At 41.5% G+C, this 19,953-nt stretch overlaps 1 protein-coding gene and 1 long non-coding RNA gene across 2 annotated transcripts in view; one reads left to right on the top strand and one right to left on the bottom strand.

Moving 5' to 3' along the window:
• Window positions 1–1,078: 1,078 nt before the first annotated feature.
• LOC115074652 lies at window positions 1,079–1,752 on the top strand. Its single transcript, XR_003852304.1, has 2 exons — window positions 1,079–1,332; window positions 1,575–1,752. It is a non-coding gene; the product is annotated as an uncharacterized LOC115074652 (long non-coding RNA).
• A 1,948-nt stretch (window positions 1,753–3,700) lies between these two features.
• Window positions 3,701–19,953, bottom strand: part of SNX1 (sorting nexin 1) — a 112,005-nt gene continuing 95,752 nt past the window's right edge. Inside the window, exons 13-15 of the mRNA XM_029574888.1 lie at window positions 13,209–13,289; window positions 11,792–11,863; window positions 3,701–4,162 (exon numbers count right to left, since the gene is read on the bottom strand). Of these exons, the coding sequence (XP_029430748.1) occupies window positions 4,112–4,162; window positions 11,792–11,863; window positions 13,209–13,289 (204 nt within the window). The 3' untranslated portion in view covers window positions 3,701–4,111. The remainder of the gene's footprint in view (window positions 4,163–11,791; window positions 11,864–13,208; window positions 13,290–19,953) is intronic.

Raw genomic sequence — 19,953 nt, 5'->3', positions numbered from 1 at the left:
AGCGGGAGAGACCGGGAGCACGCGACACACCGGTTGAGAATCGCAGCTTTAGAGCATGTCTCCGAATATCAATTCTGATTTGTGGCTTCCTCCATCTTTTACTCTTAAATAGGTTTATATTTCCCAATACAAAATAGTTCAAACAAACATGACAAAATGTAAGACCTAATATTTGCACTTCTTGTAGTGCACAGACCTTTTTGGTCTGGCTATTTACTCCTGCTCAATCAAAAGCAGCCTCTGTTAGTCTTGATGCTATGAACCTTCATTCCCCAACTACACCACAGATTCCCCCACCGTCAAGAGCCACAAACAAAAGGCTCGCTGTAGACCCCAGTTAACACAGATCCTAAGTCTGGCCATTGGCTATTACCTGGTATGATGGCAGAGACACTCTCACTCCAGGGACTATGAGAACAGAAGCCAGGGCTGGGAACTGAACCCAGATCTCTTGCATGGCAATAGCTAGCATTTACCACCAGGTAATCCTATATTTGGTCCCTCTTCCACACCAGTGTGATTGCAATTAAAAAAAAAAACAAAAAACTAGTTGAGATTTGATGCCGTACCAGCAGTTATTTCGAATATTATATGCAGAGTTTCAGTAGAAGCAGGGCTGGCATTGCTCTCCAGCATGCTATGGTCCCTATAATAGGTTAATATTAATCAGGAATGATTCTCCTGTCTTTTGCAGATACATATTTCTTCTGGTGCAGCTGATCAGCCAAAATTGCAAGGAAGAGGCTTGTAGACCTGTCTAGTACATTTTCCATATCTGAAAATAGTTAAAAGCATGCCCTCTCATCATATTAGAAAAACAAGTGGGTAGAAATTCAGCAAGATGCACGAGACACAACAGACTATTTTTTAACCATGCTGATTTGGAATGCCTATTTCTGCCTATGGAAGCGTGCATGTGTGTGTGACTCACAGGCAGGGAGTCATGCTCTGTCCTAGGGAGCTCAGGTTCTTTTGTCTACCAACAGCGATTGCAACACCCTTTATAGTTTTAAGGAAAGTCTATGCCTGTTTTTCATTGACAGAATAAAAAGGCAGGCCACTAAGAGCAGATGATTCAGCAGAGGAGGATGATAGATAGCTGACTTTCCTCAACTGCATGGATCAGCAAGATATTTTTGCCCATTCTGCTTCTATGATGATGCAATTTTCGGATGCAGCATTAGCAAATGATAGGGGCAGTTGGGCTCTAGCGCACAGCCAGGCTTCCTACTTCCACTTGAGTGAAGTGTGTCAAAGGCAAAGCTGGAGCAGGGCAAGATGTGGTACTATACTGTATCCAGGGATCTGCAGATGGTACTACACTATGCATAGGTAGGTATCAAATGCACAAGTTGAAGAGTCCTGGGTCCAGAGCATGGAACGATCAGCAGCAGAAAAGCCTGAGATGAAGGTAACTGTTAGGGATAGTGGTCAGGCTAGTTGGGAGTGAAGGTTTACCTGCCATCAGTTTCTGTGTTCTGTTATCCTAAGACATTAAGAAAATTAAATACAGATTTCTACTGTGACGAGAGAACTATTTCTTACTTTACATACATTTCTTTCCCTTTCCCCAGTGAAGCTCTTTTGGAACTGGCAGAGTTCATGTGCACAGTATTCTGCTCCTGCAGACTGGAGGTCGGTGGGAATACCTTGAGCTCAGAATTATATAGCTTTCTGTTCCTAGGCTGCTTAAAAAGAAGGAAAAAAAAAAAAGAGCAAAACTGATCACTAAACCAGCAGCTCAAGCAGCAACACATTTCTTAACTTAGTAAATCATTCATGTCAATGTAACTGGAATTTGATAATGAAAGCCTTGCCCTGCACTGTTGAGTTTGCATTTATAGTTTGGGTGCTGTTCATTCAAATAAAACACACTACTGTCAAATGCTTTTTCAGTTTTTGTTTGTTTTTTTTAAAGCAAGAAATCTTAAAAATTTGGTTACCACTCTTGGTATCAGACAGTCATGTGTGCTCCTCTTTTCTACTCATGGGCGGGTAGGTCAGATGTGTGTTTACAATTCATTTGCTTTCTTGGCCTTGCTGCGAGGGCTCTCACCACAGCAGGCACTGGATGCAGCAGAAGATGGGACTTGCAAGGAGCACTATTGCCTGTGCTTCATTCTTCACTGCTCAAGCCTGTAATCCTGCACATTTTCCATGTCCCGGTATAAAGTTACTTAGGATTCTGGAGTTTGGGATTATGTATACTCAATTTGGAATCACAATACTCAAATCAAATTCTGGTCGTAAGCTCCTTGGTGCAGGTAAGGCCAGACTGACCAACAACAGAGTAGACAAGGCCTAACCGACAGCTTCCCCAGTGGAAGTCAATCATTTTACATTAGCTGTGATGCTGCAGCTGTTCTTCCTTGTCGCTTTCTAAACTGGAAGGGCCCTGAATGGCAACTGTAGCAGTATCTAGGGGCCATTATGTTCTGACCATACTCATTGGCAGAACTGTCACAAACACTAGGCTAAACGGCACATCACTGGGGGGGGGGGGGGGGGGGGGAGAAAGTGAGAAGGCAGCCACAGCCAGCAGTCCACAGGCCTAATGGCAATGGGGAAGGGGGTGGGTGCAGTGACAGATTTATCTTGCAGTGCTAATTAAATGCTATGTAAAATAATTCCCACATTTAACCAAATTAGTATTACGTACATATGGAGAAAATGGTTTCAGTTTAGTTTATCTAGATGTGTGAGTATGCAGAACATCAATTCTAAACTGTGGTTATGCTGCTTATAGGAAATTAAGGACAGGAGGAACAGCATGGAGTTTCTCTTCCTCACACAGGGTCAGTGAAAGTGGGTGTGAATGGTTTCTGTTCCTGCAGTTGCTATTACCTGGCAATGAAAACCCCTCACCTTTCTTTCAGGGATTTTACAAATTCAATTTGGTTTCTTTAATTTCTCAGTAAGCATTCAGATGCACAAGCACCAGCAGAACCCATGTATCTGTATCTACCAGTAGGCAGCGCAGTGGATGAGTGGATGATGAATGAGTGCTATCTTTACATGAAACAAGTATAAGTCCGCTGTGCAATTATGTTGTAACATTAGCCATTAAAGCAGTGGCTGAGGAGGCGCCCTAGGCTGGAATCCTAGGTTAGGTTCTAGCCCAGTGATCTGGCTGAAAAAAAACAGTGCAGCCTTCACAGAGTGAGTCCCCTCCAAAACCAAGACCAAGGCTAAAGCCAGAACCAAGATCTAGCTAATCAAGCCAGAGCTAAACCCAAGTGACCAGAAGCAACCTGCGTCACCGCAGGCTCACCAGAACATATTCAAACTGCACCCGCCAGGAGCTGCTTTAGTACAAAGTCAACCCTTCTGGAAGCTGACTAGGGAGGAATGCCTAAACTTAGGTGCTTATTCTCACTAGGCATCTACATTTAGGGACTTAAAAGTGAGTGGTTAAAGGGATGGACTTGGGGTGGTGGGTAAAAAACAAAATAGGGACCTAAATGAGGTATTCTACATTTTTTGAAATTTACTCAGTTCTAAGGAGCCAGTGTTTTGACCTAACATATAATAAATGATATTTTGATAAAACAGTTTTATCAGTTTATCTTGTATTGCTATCTGCGTAGTACAATGAAACCATTCGCACCAGATATTCACTCTAGGCTCCCCTCCATCAAGCACATGAAAACCAGGAACATACCGGTACATAAAATACACTAAAATAACTTTGCTTCCAGCATTTTACCTTTTTACATATTTTATTACGTAATATTTCAATGGCACTAGAAAGAGTAATAGAAAAACTCTATCCTCGATTACTATGCCACATCCTGAAAAATATACATTTTATTTATACATATATATTAATACACCCTCCAGAAACCCACCACCTAATTGCTTCTTTCTTTTTGCTTAAAGCAGTAAACTATTTTTAATAAGAAAATATATATGGAAATTAAATGAAAAATATACAGTTAGAAGAGCTGCTGCTGGATGGGTAGCTTTATGAGGCTTGAGTCTTTTTCCTTTTTGGTTTAAAATCTCTACGGGTTCAGCAGCAGGCTGGGTGTGACTGGGGTGTTAAAAGGCAAAAGGCATAGTGTATAAAAAAAAGGCAGGAGACGGGGTGCGCTGGGTCTGCTTGGTCCGGTTAGGAGATGGCCTTGGCTTCCGGTAAGAATGCCTCCCAATACTTCACCAACTGCAGGGAACACAAAGAAAAGGCAGGCAGGTATGTAAAAAATACTTTCCATGACAAAAAAAAAAAAAGAATGTTTTAACTACAGCAAGGCAAGGTCATTTTTCTTCGAATACAGTAAATCATATGCCTTGTACTTAAAATGGTCAACAATGGGCCTTAGGCTCCTCTCCAAGCACACATTTTAAGGAGGAGTTTACCACAGTAGGAGCAGATTAGGAACCTAGTCTGGTTAAAAGATATTATGGCAGGGCTTCCCAAACCCGTCCTGGGGACCCCACAGCCAGTTGGGTTTTCAGGATATCCACAATGACGATGCAGGAGATAAGTTTGCATATACAGAGTCTCCATATTATGCAAATCGCTCTCATGCATGTTCACTGTGGATATCCTGAAAACCCGACTGGCTGTGGGGACCCCCAGGACAGGGTTGGGAAGTCATATATTAAGGGGAACAGTTTCAAAGAGTCACTAAGAGGCCAAGTTGGTTTTGTTTTTTTTAGCAAAATTCCCAGCCACAACTTAGCCAGCTAGATTGTGGACAATTCACCTAATTACATTAACCAGTTATAACATAACTAGTTATCTGAGCACTGCACACCTTACTGAAAATTTACCACTGCTGAAATGAAACATACACGTGCCACCATCCCCCTTCCCAGAGGGTGTTTTCAATTTATGATCTGGGCTACAGGGTAGAAGATGTTTTCAGAAAGTCCAGGAGCACATGGATAGCTGCTAAGATATCGGAGAAATCCATGTAACTTAGCTGGAAATTAGTGCCTCTGACCTAACTCTTCTCCCAAAGGTATGCCCATAATTTCAGCAGCTAATTTTAGCCATCTAGTTAGAAAGTTAACACGTAAAAAGTAAAATTTATGCAACACAATAAAAACGTTCAAGAGTACAACACTCTTATTCAAGTCAAACTGGTTACTGGGAGGAATTTGATGTAATGGTTAGAACCAGGAAAGCGCCTGTAATCTGAGAACCTTGCTTCCTTACAACATGTTCCTTATACACAACTGCAGCTGGTTAATACCCACCAGCACCCAGCCTCTCCTTTCCTAGATGAAAGCTGCCGTACAGATTCCAACAGCAGGGAGGGAAGAGCGTGGAGAGAGCAGGATTAGGAGGCCAGCGCATACAGGCAGACTGGGTAGACCAAGTGGTCCCGGATCTGCAGACATCCTGCCTTCTAGTTTCATGAGGTGACTAAACTTAGCAGCTTAAAAAGGGACAATGGGCTGAATTTTGAAAAGCTGATCTAGCTGGAAAAAGCTTTTGAAAATTCACCCCGATTCACTGCATTCTACCTTCTTCAAAGATAACCCCAGATAAGCAATTATTTTAGAACTGTTTATAGTAATCAAGAAAAAGTTAAACCCATTCAGAAAAGTTTTTGCAAATTACCTCCTGACAAAAAAAAAAATCCCTTCATGTGTCAAAGAGCAGCTGCACATAGCCAGATACTGTAATTAACAGTTTCAGCATATAATTCATTCTGGTTTTTGAGACACGTGTCTTTTGATTTTTTTTTTTGTTAAATTAACTAGCCAGTAGAGAAAGATGTCTGACACTCTCCCTGGGGAGTTATAAGTACTGCCTCCAAGCTAACCTGATCCGCAGAACAAAAATGGACTTAAGGTGATTTTCCTAGCAACATCAAAGCTGGATTTCTAGCAGATCAGTAATTCCAGAAAGGTATTTAAAAAGACGGTCTTTTTATTTTCCTTGCAGGCACTTGGGCTTGGAGGCTTAGTTGTTAGGAATGCAAACAGTGCCTGTTTGCTGCTATTTCTCATGCGGTGACCTGAGTCTGCTGAGAAAGGCCACAGCTTTACGGAGTCAGATGGCATCGCTTGTTTTATCTAATTATGTATTTTATTGTAAACAGCTCTGAAACCTTGGACTAGGCAGTATAAAAATGATTTTAAGTACATAAATTTATATTTGTTTATTTATAATTTTTATATACCGACATTCTTACATTAAAATGCAAATCATACCGGTTTACATAAAACAGAAAAAGCAGGAAAAAATATTTCCATAGTCAAATACAGAGAACATTTATAATAAAATTGTTAACAAAGGCATAAGGTAGGAACTTGAAAATAGGTTACTTAACAGAAAACGTAAAAGAAAAAAATAGTAAATGAAGCACCTTTCTGTATTTTTTTATATATATATATATATATATATATATATATATTTATTTATTTCTGTACCTTTCCCCCTCTATCGGGTTTAAATACATAAAATTCAAGTTTCCTGTGCTGCAGCACACAGCACTGCGACCTGAATCATGGGGGCAGCCCTTCAGGAAGATTTGGGAATACTCTAAATATTTTTTTTTTTTTTTTGTACATGGTATTTTATTAAAGTATATGTAACACCCATAACAATCTAGAAACAAGATATCACATAACTACATTTGAATGTTTCAGTTGCATCTAATACGAGTTTTGTATATATTCATTTACACCAGTGTTATAGATACTCATTTACCTCGTCGGCTGTTCCCATGTAAAGGCTGGAATTCGAGAACGCTTAAAGATACAAAATAGCTAGAGCAATCGGGAGTTAAGTAGCAACTAGGAGGCTCTAGGTTGACAGGCTTCTCTGGTTTTCCTTTCTGGTCCAATCTCCATCTCTGATACGGAGACCAAATAGAGGTAAATCTAGGTAATTTATGATGTTTCCGGGCAGTTAATTTGTATAGTTCACACATCTTGTCTAATTTTGAGATAAGATTGTTTACGTGTGGGGGATGTACCTGCTTCCATAGAGCTGCCGTTATACATCTAGCTGCTATTAAAATCTGATGTATAAGTAACCAATTCTGTGTGGTACCTTCCACTGGCACGTTTAATAAAGCAGTTTCAGGAGTGAGAAGTATGTCCACCTTTAAATTTGCTGAACAAAACAAAGAGACCTCCCTCCAAAATTGCACCATCTTCGGGCATGTCCACCACATATGGAAAAAAGATCCTCATTGTCCGCAAGCTCTCCAACATATATCCGTTTGGGAAAGATTAGCCTTGAATAGTCGAATTGGGGTATAATACCATCGCAACATAACCTTGTAACCATTTATTGCAATCTGTGTTGGAAGCATACAAATTCAGAAGTAAGTCTCTTGTCCGATTTCCACTTGTTGTTTAAGATGAATCGTCCATCTGAATCTGCCTTCACTTTCCAGACATGGCATTGGAAATCCTTATGTAGTAGTATGCTAACCCCAGCATATTTATTGCATTTTTTTCCTTAATTTTACTTTCTTTCATTTACTTTTTGTGTTTTTATTTTATTTTATTTAATTAGATGTTTTTATTTTTATTTTATTTTAATTTTATCTGATGTTATTCTAATATCTGTAAACCGTTTTGGTCAAATTATTTGTGAAAGACAGTATAGAAATCTTTTAAAATAAATAAATAAAATTTAGCTGTTTTAGAAGCCACCGCAAAATGTTGGCAGGGATATAGCTGCCACTGCATCAAGTGCTCATAGCGCCTTTTTAAATGTGTATCATGCAAAAATAAAATGGCTGTCCCAGTGCTCTGTGCTTCTGCCCGAAATAAGTGTCGTTTCTGTGGACTGTTCAGACCTTTAACATTGACTGACCAAATTTTACAGACGCCATCATTTCGTCTTGATAATTATTATCCTGAGATCCCTCTATTTCCCAACCTCCCCGATCCCCCTTCTGTATAGTACATGCCAAAGTCTAACGTTATCTCATGAACTAGTGCTATGAATTGCAGGAGAATTCCTCCCTCTAAAACACAATGTACAATTGATCCAGCCGAACATTGTAAACATACCGTTGCAGACAGATCCCCATCCCCGTTTCCCATATCGCTGTCATTCAAGCATGGCAGATCTGTGCCTACAGATGAAGGCAGGTGCACTTGCAGAACATGCCCCTTCTCTCCCCAAACAGAGGTCTTTTAGAAACCATTATACTTATTAGAACTTGCTTATAACATATCTGATTTGAAAACCTGAACTGTGACGCAATAAGTCATATCTCCCCCTCAAACGAAACATCGTAATGGCTCCACATATTAGCATAGTAACTTCAGACTTTAAGAAATACATATGTACTATAAAGCTTCACTGTCCTTTCATCCCTTTTCTGTAGCCTTGGCTTGATCTGAGTCTTCGGAGTGGCGTCACAGCCTCCGTCCACCTTTAGTCACTCTCTGCCATTTCGGAGTATCTCCGCTTTGGGCCTGCGATCCACTCTTGCCTGCTGCTATTTTGACCACATGGCCAGCTTCCTTCAACATGGCGGCTGCTTCTTCTACCGTCTTTGCCCTGGAGGTGGAACCACGGATTGTTATGGCTATTCCGAAGGGGAACAGCCAACGGTATCGAATTCCCTCCCTGTGTAGTACAGAGGTGACTTCCAGAATTCCATTCTTTTTCAAAGAGTGAGGGGAGAAAGATCGGCGAACACAGAAACAGAATGAGAGTTCCAGTCCCAGGTTTGTTGTCTCTTGGCTGCCTGCAGGACCTCTTCTTTTATGGTGTATCGATTAAAGCAGGCAATGATATCCCGAGGCTTGCTGCCTATTTTCAGGCCTAGCAATCTGTGAGCTCTTGAGCTCTCTCTTTTTCACATATTGCCTGAGCCGACCCAGGTTGACTTTCCAGTAGGTGTTTAACACAGCTTCTTTACCACCTCCATACAAAGTACGCCTCCTCCTCCTCCGGTAACCCTTGGAAGCACAAATTGTTTCTACGGCTCCAATTCTCCAAGTCTTCTAAGTTTTGCTTGTAATTCGGTATTCTTGGCTGATTTGTGTATATTTTGCTTGTAGTGTGTCGATCCAAACTGTTTGAGCATCTAATCTCATGTCACAGTCATCGACGTGCCTCCCTATTTCCGCCATTTCTTTTCTCATGTCCGACATCAGCGTCATTAATTCCTTTTTATTGGATTTCATATCCTTCTGTATCTCAAACTTGTGTCGAAATTCCTCTCTGGAGGGCAATTCTGGTAAAGCCGCTTCTCCATCTTCAGAGTGGGTATCTGCCTCCTCCTCAAGCGAGACTAGGCATGTGTGTTCTCTGCCCTCACTAGGCCCCTCGTCCACCGACACATTCTTAGTATACGGAAACTGCTTAAAGTCCATTCCTTTTTTCTTCTGGGCCATCTGCGATGGTACAGCCACATAATACCAAAGTGTATTAGAAGTCATAGTTCTTATTCACTGGAAAATTTTTGATAAATGACTCGGGGAGTTCGGGAGCTCGAGATCATGCGACCATCTTGTTCTGTGGTGCTAGCACCCCCCCCCCCCCCTCGTGAATACTCTAAATCTGATATCCCTCTCTTCCCAAGTCACAGCCTAGCAATCCAAGAACGTCAAACTTTTTTGGCTGTTATGCTGTGAATATGTCCCCTTTTTTCCCTGCCAGACTAGTTGCAGAACCAAGCTGGTTGCAGATACTGTTGCTGACTTCTGATAAGAAAGCGGGGGGGGGGGGGGGGGGGGGGGGAGTAAAAGCCTCTGCAATCAGAAGTCTCAAGGGCAGGAAACGCATGTTAGTTTTATACAAAGCCCTAGTTAAAAAGTTAATATGTACACAAAGTTTCCGCAAAACAAAACAAAAAACCCCACCAAAAACCAATGTTTAAAAGTAACTCTTATTCGAGTCAAATAGGTTACTGGGAGGAACTGTAATATAATGGTTAAAAAAATAATAAGAGGCATTGGAACCCACATATTATTCACATAAGAGAAATGAAAAAAAGTAGGAAAAATTGAATATATATTAAACCAAAACATTTTTGAATATATATATTTTTTTTTTTTTAGAAAAAGGCATCAAAAGTGGAGCTTCATGAAGAGTTTTTAGCCCATTTGCCAGTATCTTTCTTTTTTCAAAAAAAGTGTCCAGACAGTGCTTAGTGTAGTGCAAAGCTTTCAAAGTAAATAAGTTCACTTAATGGACTTGAAAAGCACAACTGATGATGCTTGGGATGTCCAGCAAGAGAATACTTACACGTAGCTTCTCTGTTGAAACAGCAAGAAACTTTAACCCCACAGAATTCTTGAAGGAAAAAGCAAGTCCTGACATCAATGCTTCAAATAATTTGTCTTCAGATGACTTGCAATAAGGACTGCAGGACATCCCAGGCATCATCAGGTGTGCTTTCACAGTCATTAAGTGAACTTATTTACTTTCAGGCCGATACAGTTCAGTGTGCTGTTCACTGGCATTTGGAAACGCGTTTTTGACGCACTAGCTTTACCCCTTAAGGGTAATAGCGCGTCCAAAATGCGTGTCCAACCCCCCCCCCCCCCCCGAGAATAATAGCGCCCACAACATGCAAATGCATGTTGATGGTCCTATTAGTCATTCCCGCACTATCCAGTAAGTAAAATGTGCAGCCAAGCTGCACATTTTACTTCAAGAAATTAGCGCCTACCCAAAGGTAGGCGTTAATTTCTGCCGGCGCTGGGGAAGTGCCCAGAAAAGCAGTAAAAACTGCTTTTCTGGGCACCCTCTGACTTAATATCATGGCGATATTAAGTTGGAGGCCCCAAAAGTTAAAAAAAGTTAAAAATAAAAAAAAAATAAAAAAATTTAAAATGGGTCCGTGGCTTGAAAACCGGACGCTCAATTTTGCTGGCGTCCGGTCTCCGAACCCATGGCTGTCAGCGGGTTTGAGAACAGACGCCGGCAAAATTGAGCATCGGCTGTCAAACTCGCCGACAGCCACTATGGATGAGCTACTGTCCCTAGCGCCTCTTTTTACCGCGGGCCCTAATTTTAATAAATTAAGTTACTGAATCGCGCGTACAGGAGAGTGGCCTGTGCGCTCGCCCGCTCTCCCGTGTGGTTTACTGTATCGGCCCGTTTGAAAGGTTTGCACTACATTAACTGGTTTGTTTTTTTTGGGGGGTGGGGGGAGACACTGGCAAATGACGACATGGACTGGAGTCTTCACTTTTAAACATTCCACATTTGATGAGTTTAATAAAAAAATTTCAAATCTGTTGTGTTCTGATTTAATATATCAAATTTTTTTCTACGTTTCTCATTTTTGTGTAAAGGTTAGAGGCAGCAAAGCTCCTGAAAGCTGAGAACCTTGCTCTTTTTTGACTGGTTCTTTATACACATCAAACATTTTGCAGCCATACAAATTCCTACAGGAAGAGAGGGAAGAGGGCAGAGATCTAACAGGGTCTGTAGCAGTACAATGAGCAGCCACATACAGGCACACCGGGTAGGCCAAGCAGTTGCGATCAGACATCATTTGTTTCTAAATTGGTAGTCTGACTTTTCACCTTCATCCGGAGTGGCTGTATTTCGGCTTCTGAAGTACCAGAATGGTTCCTGTTTGGTTGATGCTGGTATATAAATGCTATTAATATAGCTTTAGAAGACAGTGATTTTGAGAAGCCTCAGGACTAAGATGTGATCACAGTAAAAATGTCAGCAACAGATGGAGCGCTAGCAGAACGAGCAGGAGATCTGGGGAGTATAACACATCCTTCTGCATACCCAAATACCTTGGCAGGGGGAGAGACAACTGTACATATACTGCAACGTAAATCTGCTTAGTAACTTGACACTTACTGTTAAGGAAAACATTATTCAAGGTTCACTCACCTGATGTTGTGAATTTAAGAGTGTCTCAAGATACTTAATTATATGGCTTCTAAAGTCCTTGGTTTTTTCTTTCTGCAAAAAACCCCCAGAAGCCCCCCACATAAATAAATAGACATCCCACGAACTTTGCTTAAAATGGTAAGGATAAAAATCAGAATTTTTTTTTTTTATATTTGGACTTGGGAAAGCTCAAAACAACTTACAAATAAATTAAAATGCAAGCAATTCCTATAACAAAACACTGAATACGTATTTAGCATTTTATTAAAGCAAAATAAGTAGAAGTCAAATAATTCTTACTCCTTACTAGGGAACAAATGCACGTAAAATATCAGTACTACCGGTCTGTTACCAGTTATTTATCACAGGCCCCCTTCTGGTTTATTTTGTTGGGGGGGGCGGCAGTTTTGCATTTTATTCCCCTTCTTCCACCCACCCCCTATCTCACCCAGGAAGAGTAGTCCTCTCTCCCTCTCCCCCCACGCCAAATGATCCTAAATGCCACAAAGTCATCACCGCTCCCTGCCACCACAGACCCAAAGAGAAGGAAGCTGGCATGCTGCCTAGCACCCCCCACCGATGCTCAGGCCTGGCTGTCCTGAGAAAAGCAGTCCTTACCTATGGCTCTTGCCTCTGCCTAATCGGTTTCAGTCTGGCATGCTGGAGTGCTGTTTAGCCTTGCCAGTCCTGCTGTTCAAACCTTCAGACTGAAGCCAGCTGGCAGGGGAAACAGACATAGGTATGCACTGCTTTCCTCCTGCCAGCTGGGAATTAACTTGGGGGAGCTCCATGGCATCTCAGCTCCCTCTTCCTTAGGCCACAGCACAAGGAAGCTGTGTCACTGCGATGCCCTAGCTCACCTCTTCGAGATCTGCAGAAAGTGTTTTGGCTGCAATATTTCTAAATTTTGTCCTCTATTTTGTTTTGCTGCCTTAGTCAACATTGGGTTCCTGTCTATTACTGCATGCGCACAGAGGAGAACCTGTGTACTAATTAGCTGGCTCATTCTACAGGCGTTTGTGACAGACAGAATAGTGCAATTCAGAATACAATAGAGACTAAGACAATAGAGACTACAATAGAGACATAAGCAAAACTAATGACAAAGGACAATAAAACTGTTCTACAATCTGAAAAGGATTTCATTCTTGGCAATATTAATACTGAGATGTATTAAAACAAAAAGGCACAAAATTAATGCATGCTGGATAGGACAGAAAGAACACTGCTCAGAGATAGGATATCGGGGACACAAGCACGTAACGGAAGGAAGGCTCGCTGGAAAGCTGATGGAAGATTGGGAAGCAGGAAAATGACAGAGCTGAATGAAGAACATGGAACAGATTGACAGGATGCCTAGAAACGTGCACGTGGCAGGGAGATAGAAAAAGCACTGTGCTGGGTCCTGGAGATTTACCTCAAACCGCGTAACTTCTTTGCGCAATGTTGCGGAAACTCGTTCAAAGTCCCTTTCGTACTGTGTCACTCGAGACTCCCACTTAAAGCACAGAGAGAGAAAAAAAAAAAGAACAGCTAGGTTTCAGATTAAATCTCATTTGCTGATATTATACTGTTCCAACAGACATATGGATTCAAATGATCTTACTCATTTAAGTATAAATTGTACCATGTTCAATTTATACTTAGTTCTTTTGTTCTATGTAAAGCCCCCCCCCCTTTTTTTGGGCGTTTCACCATTTTATGTAAACCGGAGTGATTTGTGTTTCATACAAGAACCTCGGTATATAAAAATTAAAAATAAATAATAAACCTCACTTATGCTTAAGAATAAAAATGAGAAGCAAATGAATACAGTTAGAGAGTGCGAGCGCAACGATTTTCCAGACATCGCACTGCATACAGGAAATCCCATAACATGGCATAAAGATTCATGTTCCCTTCATATCTCACTATGGGGGGAGGGGGGAAATATTTACCAATCCCCTTGCATACCTCTCTTGAAATACTATATTGGGCCCTAGAAAAACTGGATGTTGGAGGCTGTAGTATGTTTAATTATATTATCACCCCCTTCAGATGTTACTGCGCCCAAGGCAGTCAATTTTATATGCCGAGAAGCATTTTTAAAAAGCCGTCTTTCTACATATATATAAAAGGCTGTGTCATGTCAAAAAATAACCTCCAAGCAACGGAATTGCAAGGGACGTGGGATAAAGCAGCAGCATTATGGATCATCCTAAAAAGAGATGTGCTTCAATTTTTACTGGTGCGATCTACAGGCTTCCAACTCAAACGGATGAACTGGTCAGAGACCTGATCGAGGACATCCAAAAGGTGGGAAAGAAAGGAGAAGCACTGCTCGCTGGATATGGATTCTGTGGAATCCACAAAAAGTGGAGAGAAAGTGGATGCCCTTCAAGGTGCTGTTCTCAAACAAACTGTAATGGAACCCACAAGGGAGGATGTGATCCTCAATCTACTGCTCACTAATGGGGATAATGTCTCACCTAAGCACTAGTGATCAGATGGCACAAATAGGATACAGAGAAGTCACACAGACCCGAGTTATGAATTTCACAAATACGGACGTACCTGGAGGAAGAACTGGAAGACTGGGAGTAAACGGGTGAGGTGGAACATCAGTGGGCCAAATTAAAAGGAGCTATTACAAAGGCAACAAATCTATATGTTAGGAAATTAAAGAGCAAGAGGAAAAAAAAGAAAGTGATCTTGTTCACTAAGGAGGTGGCTAAAAAATAAAGGCAAAAAGAACAGCATTCGAGAAGTATAAAGGATCCCAAAAAAAGGAACACAAGGAAGAATATCAGTTAAAACTGAGGGAGACTAAGAAAGAAATCAGGAATGCAAAAAGTGAAGCGGAAGAAAATTGCCAAAGAGGTGAAGAGAAGAGACAACACATTTTTCAAATATATCAAAGAAAGAAGGGAGGCCTGAAGTGGTATAGTGAAATTGAAAGGTGATAAGGAACACTGTGTGGAGAGAGATGAAGAAATGGCAGAAATATTAAACAAAGACGTCAGTTCAGTGTTCACTAAAGAAGACCCCGGAGAAAGACTGTTGCTTGTTGACAAGACCGCAGATGGAGATGGAGGCAGATGAAACTCAGTTCACAGAAGAGAATGTATGGTAAGAGCTAGGAAAAAGTGGACAAGGCCAAGGGGCCAGATGAGGTTCATCCCAGGATACTGAGGGAGCTCAGAGATGTACTGGCAGGTCCTGCTGCATGACCTGTTCAATAGATCCCTGGAAATGGGAGTGGTGCCAAATGATTGGAAAAGAGCACTGGTGGTCCCCACTTCACAAGAGTGAGAGCAGAGAGGAGGCTGGAAATTGCAGGACGGTTAGCCTCATACCTCAGTGGTGGGAAAATTAAATGGAGACTCTGCTGAAGGAGGACTGCTGGACCCGAGGAAGTATGGATTCACCAAGGGAAGGTCCTGTTAGAAAAATCTGATTTTGATTGGGTGACTAAAGAACTGGATCGAGGAAGAGCACTCGATGTGATCTACTTGGATTTCAGCAAAGCTTTTGATAAGGTCCCGCACAGGAGGCTTGTGAATAAAATGAGAAGCTTGGGAGTGAGCACCAGGATGGTAGCATGGATTACAAACTGGTTGATGGATAGAAGACAGCATGTAATAGTAAATGGAACCTACTCTGAAGAGAGAACTGTGTTAAATGGAGTGCCACAAGGATCAGTGTTGGGACCGGTTCTATTCAATATATTTGTGAGCAACACTGCAGAATGGGTAGAAGGTAAAATTTGTCTATTTGTGGATGGTACTAAGATCTGCAACAGAGTGGATACGCCAGAAGGAGTAGAGAGAATGAGATGTGATTTAAGGAAGCTTGAACAGTGGTCGAAGATTTGGCTGCTGGGATTCAATGCCAAGAAGTGCAGAGTAATGCATCTGGAGGGCGGTAATCCAAAAGAGCTGTGTATGTGATGGGGGTGAAAGGCTGCTGTACATGGACAAAGAGGGACCTTGAGGCGATAGCATCTAGTGATCTGAAGTTGGCAAAGCAATGTGACAAGCAATAGATAAAGCCAGAAGAATGCTGGCTTGCACAGAGAGGAATAACCAGTAAGAAAAAGGGAGGTGATATTCCTCTTGTTCAGGTCCTTGGTGAGGCCTCACCTAGAGTACTGTGTTCAGTTCTGGAGATCGTATCTCAAAAGGGACAGAGACAGAATGCAGATAGTACAGAGAAAAGCAACCAAAATGGGAGGTTGCCATCAAATGACTTATGAAGAGAGGTTGAAGGTCCTAAATATGTATACCCTGGAGGAAAGGAGGTGCAGGGGAGATATGATACAGACCTTCAGATATCTGAAAGGTTTTAATGATGCACAATCGACAAACCTTTTCTAATGGAAAGAATTCAATAGAACTAGGAGTCACGTAATGAAACTCCAGGGAGATCAACACAGAACCATCAGGAAATATTTATTCAAGGAGAGAGATGCCTGGAACGCCCTTCCAGAGGAGGTGGTGAAGACAAAAAAAGTGAAAGAATTCAAAGGGTCATGGGATAAAAATTGTGGATCCCTAAATAAAGGCTAGAGGATGGAAATGAAGAAAAGAGTGCATGGGGGTAACTTGCTGGTGCGGCGGTTATTACCCTTAACCAGTAAGCCTTCATACTGTTGCAGCTCCTTCATTGTTCTCTGCTTCAAAGGCAGGGGGAAAAGAGGAAAAGGGGAACTGGATTCAGACAGCAACCAACAAGTACCCTGACTTTTATGGTCTGGGAAAACAAATAAGCATGGGGGTAACTTGCTGATGCAAGCCTGATACTTTTGATGCAGCTCCAACATTGCTTTCAACTTCAATGGCAAGAGGTAACGGGGAATTGGACTCAGAAAGCAATAAACAAGGGCCCTGACTTTTCCGGTCTGGGAAACAGATAAGTATGGGGGTGACCTGTACAGCGTATTAGATTGGATGGACTGCTTGATCCTTTTCTGTCATCATGTCTATAGTTCTATGTCAATCAATCAGTCACATTGTTGTGTCTGTGTTTGGCCACCAGGTGGCGTCTGTAACAGTGGAAGGTCCCTGTGCAAATACAATCTGCTCTATCTGCAAAGACCTGTCTGTCAGTCTACCATACACACACAGGCAAGCAAACACCCACCCACAACAATTTTCAGGTGTGACCAAGAAAAGACATCAGATGGCTGCTGCAGAGAGGTTAAGGAATGAAGGAAAAGGGGACATGTGCAAGTAGTCAGAGCAGAATTCTCATAGTCAATTTGGCCCTGGATAAGTCTGGAATCTTGGGATGTTGTGATACTTTTCATTGGACCAATATAAGAAGAAAGGGTGGTACACAAGCTTTCCAGAACAGCAAGTCCCTTCTTCAGAAGTGACATATGACAATATGCAGCCATGCCAGAATATTTATTTTAGGTCAATTTCTATTCCATCTTCCCAATTATTTCAAAATGGAAAGGCCACATACCAGCGTAGGCGGCTATAATCAATTACACCAACAACTGTTAAAACAAAACATTACATAGGAAAAAACCCAAACATTTAAATTAACACTCTTAAAAAGTAATTTTCAACAGCCCACGTAGTACCCACAAACTTTAGCCCAAAATTCAAAGTGGACTTATGCACATAAATCTGCTTTGAAAATTCTCCTGAGCAGGTGAAACTTTGTGTACACATTTACATTCAATCTTTTGAAAATTGAAAGTAGGCATGTAACTGCTTTTCCTGCCCCAGCTAAGCCCCCTGGAATGCCTACTATAAAAGCACAAGCATAAATCGAGATAAGCACACATTTTTCCCACATCATCTTCCCCTCCCACCCAGATTTTAAAGAAGAAATTAGTTCTCACCTAATTTCCTTTCTTGAGTCCAACCAGAACAGTATGGATGCATGGGTTATGCCTCCCAACCAGCAGTTGGAGAGACTATAAGGGAGAAGCCAACAATAGAAACAAGAAACAGAATGGACATTCTTTGATAAGGTTTATTACCTTAATATCCAGCATGCCAACTAGCACACACAAGCAGTTATTCTGAAAATGAATCAAGTGAATACACTTGGCAGAATAGGGAGGGTCTTGGACTGATCTGCCTGGACTCAAGGAAAGGAATTTTTTTTTTTTTATAAATCAGGGAAAAATGTCTCCTTCCTCTTCATCCATCCCATACCAGTCTATACACATGGGATGTACCCTAGTTATCCCTTTACTGGGTGGGACTCTGTCAAGAACACTCAAGACTTCTGAACCAAAGGAAGCCTCTTTCCTAATCTGAAAGTCAAGACAATAGTGCTTTGAATAAATGTGCAAGGAAAACCAGATCACCACTAAATCTCCTACGGCATCACTAGGTGAAGTTCTGTCCACAAAGCCACCCGCACCCGGGCAGAATACGCCCTCAATTTCTTGGGAAGTGTTAATCCCTTGAATATGTAAGCCTCCCCTATCACACTTCCTTATTCAACGAGCTATCAACATCTAAGCTGTTCCGAGACTTCTAGAATCACTAAAATCGAATGATGAGCCACAGTTATGAAACTATTAGTGACCTTTAAATTACAGCAGCAGAGCTCACCTAACAAATGACAAAATTGAGCACATTCTTCTCTACACAAGTCCTTTTGAAAGGAAGGGAGACATTTGGTTAAGACGAAAAAATGTGTACCATCTTAGAAAGGAATGAAGGCACCAGAAGAATCTACACTACCTTGTACTAAGACCTCAAAAAGGTATCTCTACGCAGCAGAGTCTACAGCTAACACACCACTTTAAGAGTAAGCAGCTTCAGCAACCGTTGGGGATGCTTGGCTGCCATCTGCTGGAGACTGAATACTGGCAGGCTGATGTCAGCATGGGAGCCTATGAAGGGTGATGTCAGCATACCTGCGAGTCAGTTTCCATTTGCTAGTTGGCAGGTATAACCTATGATAAAAATCAGACTTATGCGCATAAACCAGGGTTAATTTTCAAAGGGATTTGCATGCATAAACAACCAAAGGACAACTTTCATACTACATGTGGAAATGGAAAGTCTGTGTGTACGTTTTACTCGCAGACTTTATATCAACGTTCAAAAGGAAAATTTTTCCTTTGAAAGTTGGATCAGCAAAAAATACATGGCTACTTTTTTCAGCAAAATTATACTTGTCTGCGTATGAGCGAAACTGTACACACGTGCGCATGTGTCACTGCCTCTCGACTCTGCCCCCAGGAACCCCTCTTCTCTCTGCATGTACACGCACTGCGTGTGTATTTTCACATGCAAAGACGGCACACGTAAAACACTAACCTATGGAAATAAATTCTAAATACCTTAGAAAAAAATCCCCCACACCCTTAAACAAATCTCTATATTAAAATAAACTTCACTAAATTCTAGAAAAAGCTGAATAATTTCACAAATAGGTGATGCAAAAAGAATAAACTACAAAAATAGCATATACAAATAACCCAATTAAACATCTTCCCAAACGGGATCATAATAGTTATTTATAGAATCTACCTATGGCCATTTCTCTAACAGAAAGCCAGAGCTAACCATGCTGCCATCTAAAATGTTTGTAGGAATCCTTTCAAAGTGTCTAGCTCCAAGTGCCAGAGTTCTCAATAAATACAGGTAACTGACCAATATAAATAAGACATTGCAGCATTATTCCCGGAAGCCCTGCAGATGTCTGCAGTCATGCCATCTCTGGGAAGAGGGAGAAAAGTGATGTACATACCCAGCTGCAGCTTTCTAAGGTAACAGACCTGCACAGGACACTGGGATCTTGTTGAAAAAGACACCATGTATAGGTAGTTTATGAATTCAGTGTATTAATAAATGCAGGTTTTACTGGTACAGCACATTACCCTGAATGCTGTATATAAACGTTTTATAAAACCACTTTATGTGTGTTTACTTTTCACATTCAGGACACCCCTCTTATTTAATAACATATCCTGGCACTGATCACATCACCTGGCTGATTTTGGCCATGTTTTAATTTTTAGGTGGTTTTTTTCCCTCCAAGAAAATGTCTGATGTCCTAGTCCTGTCCATTCAGCTGTGATGACCTTGGCGCACTACTACACACCATGACAGACATGTATGGGCACTGTGCCAGCAAAGACAGGGAGGGCAGCCAGTGCCATGCAGGTGCTAGAAGGTGCTGAGGTGGGAAGCTGGCAGTCAGGGCCC

This window comes from Rhinatrema bivittatum, chromosome 13 (assembly GCF_901001135.1).
Source record: "Rhinatrema bivittatum chromosome 13, aRhiBiv1.1, whole genome shotgun sequence".
Lineage (NCBI taxonomy): Eukaryota > Metazoa > Chordata > Amphibia > Gymnophiona > Rhinatrematidae > Rhinatrema > Rhinatrema bivittatum.
The sequence above is the reverse complement of the archived record's forward strand: the minus strand, read 5'-3'. Positions and strand labels throughout refer to the sequence as shown.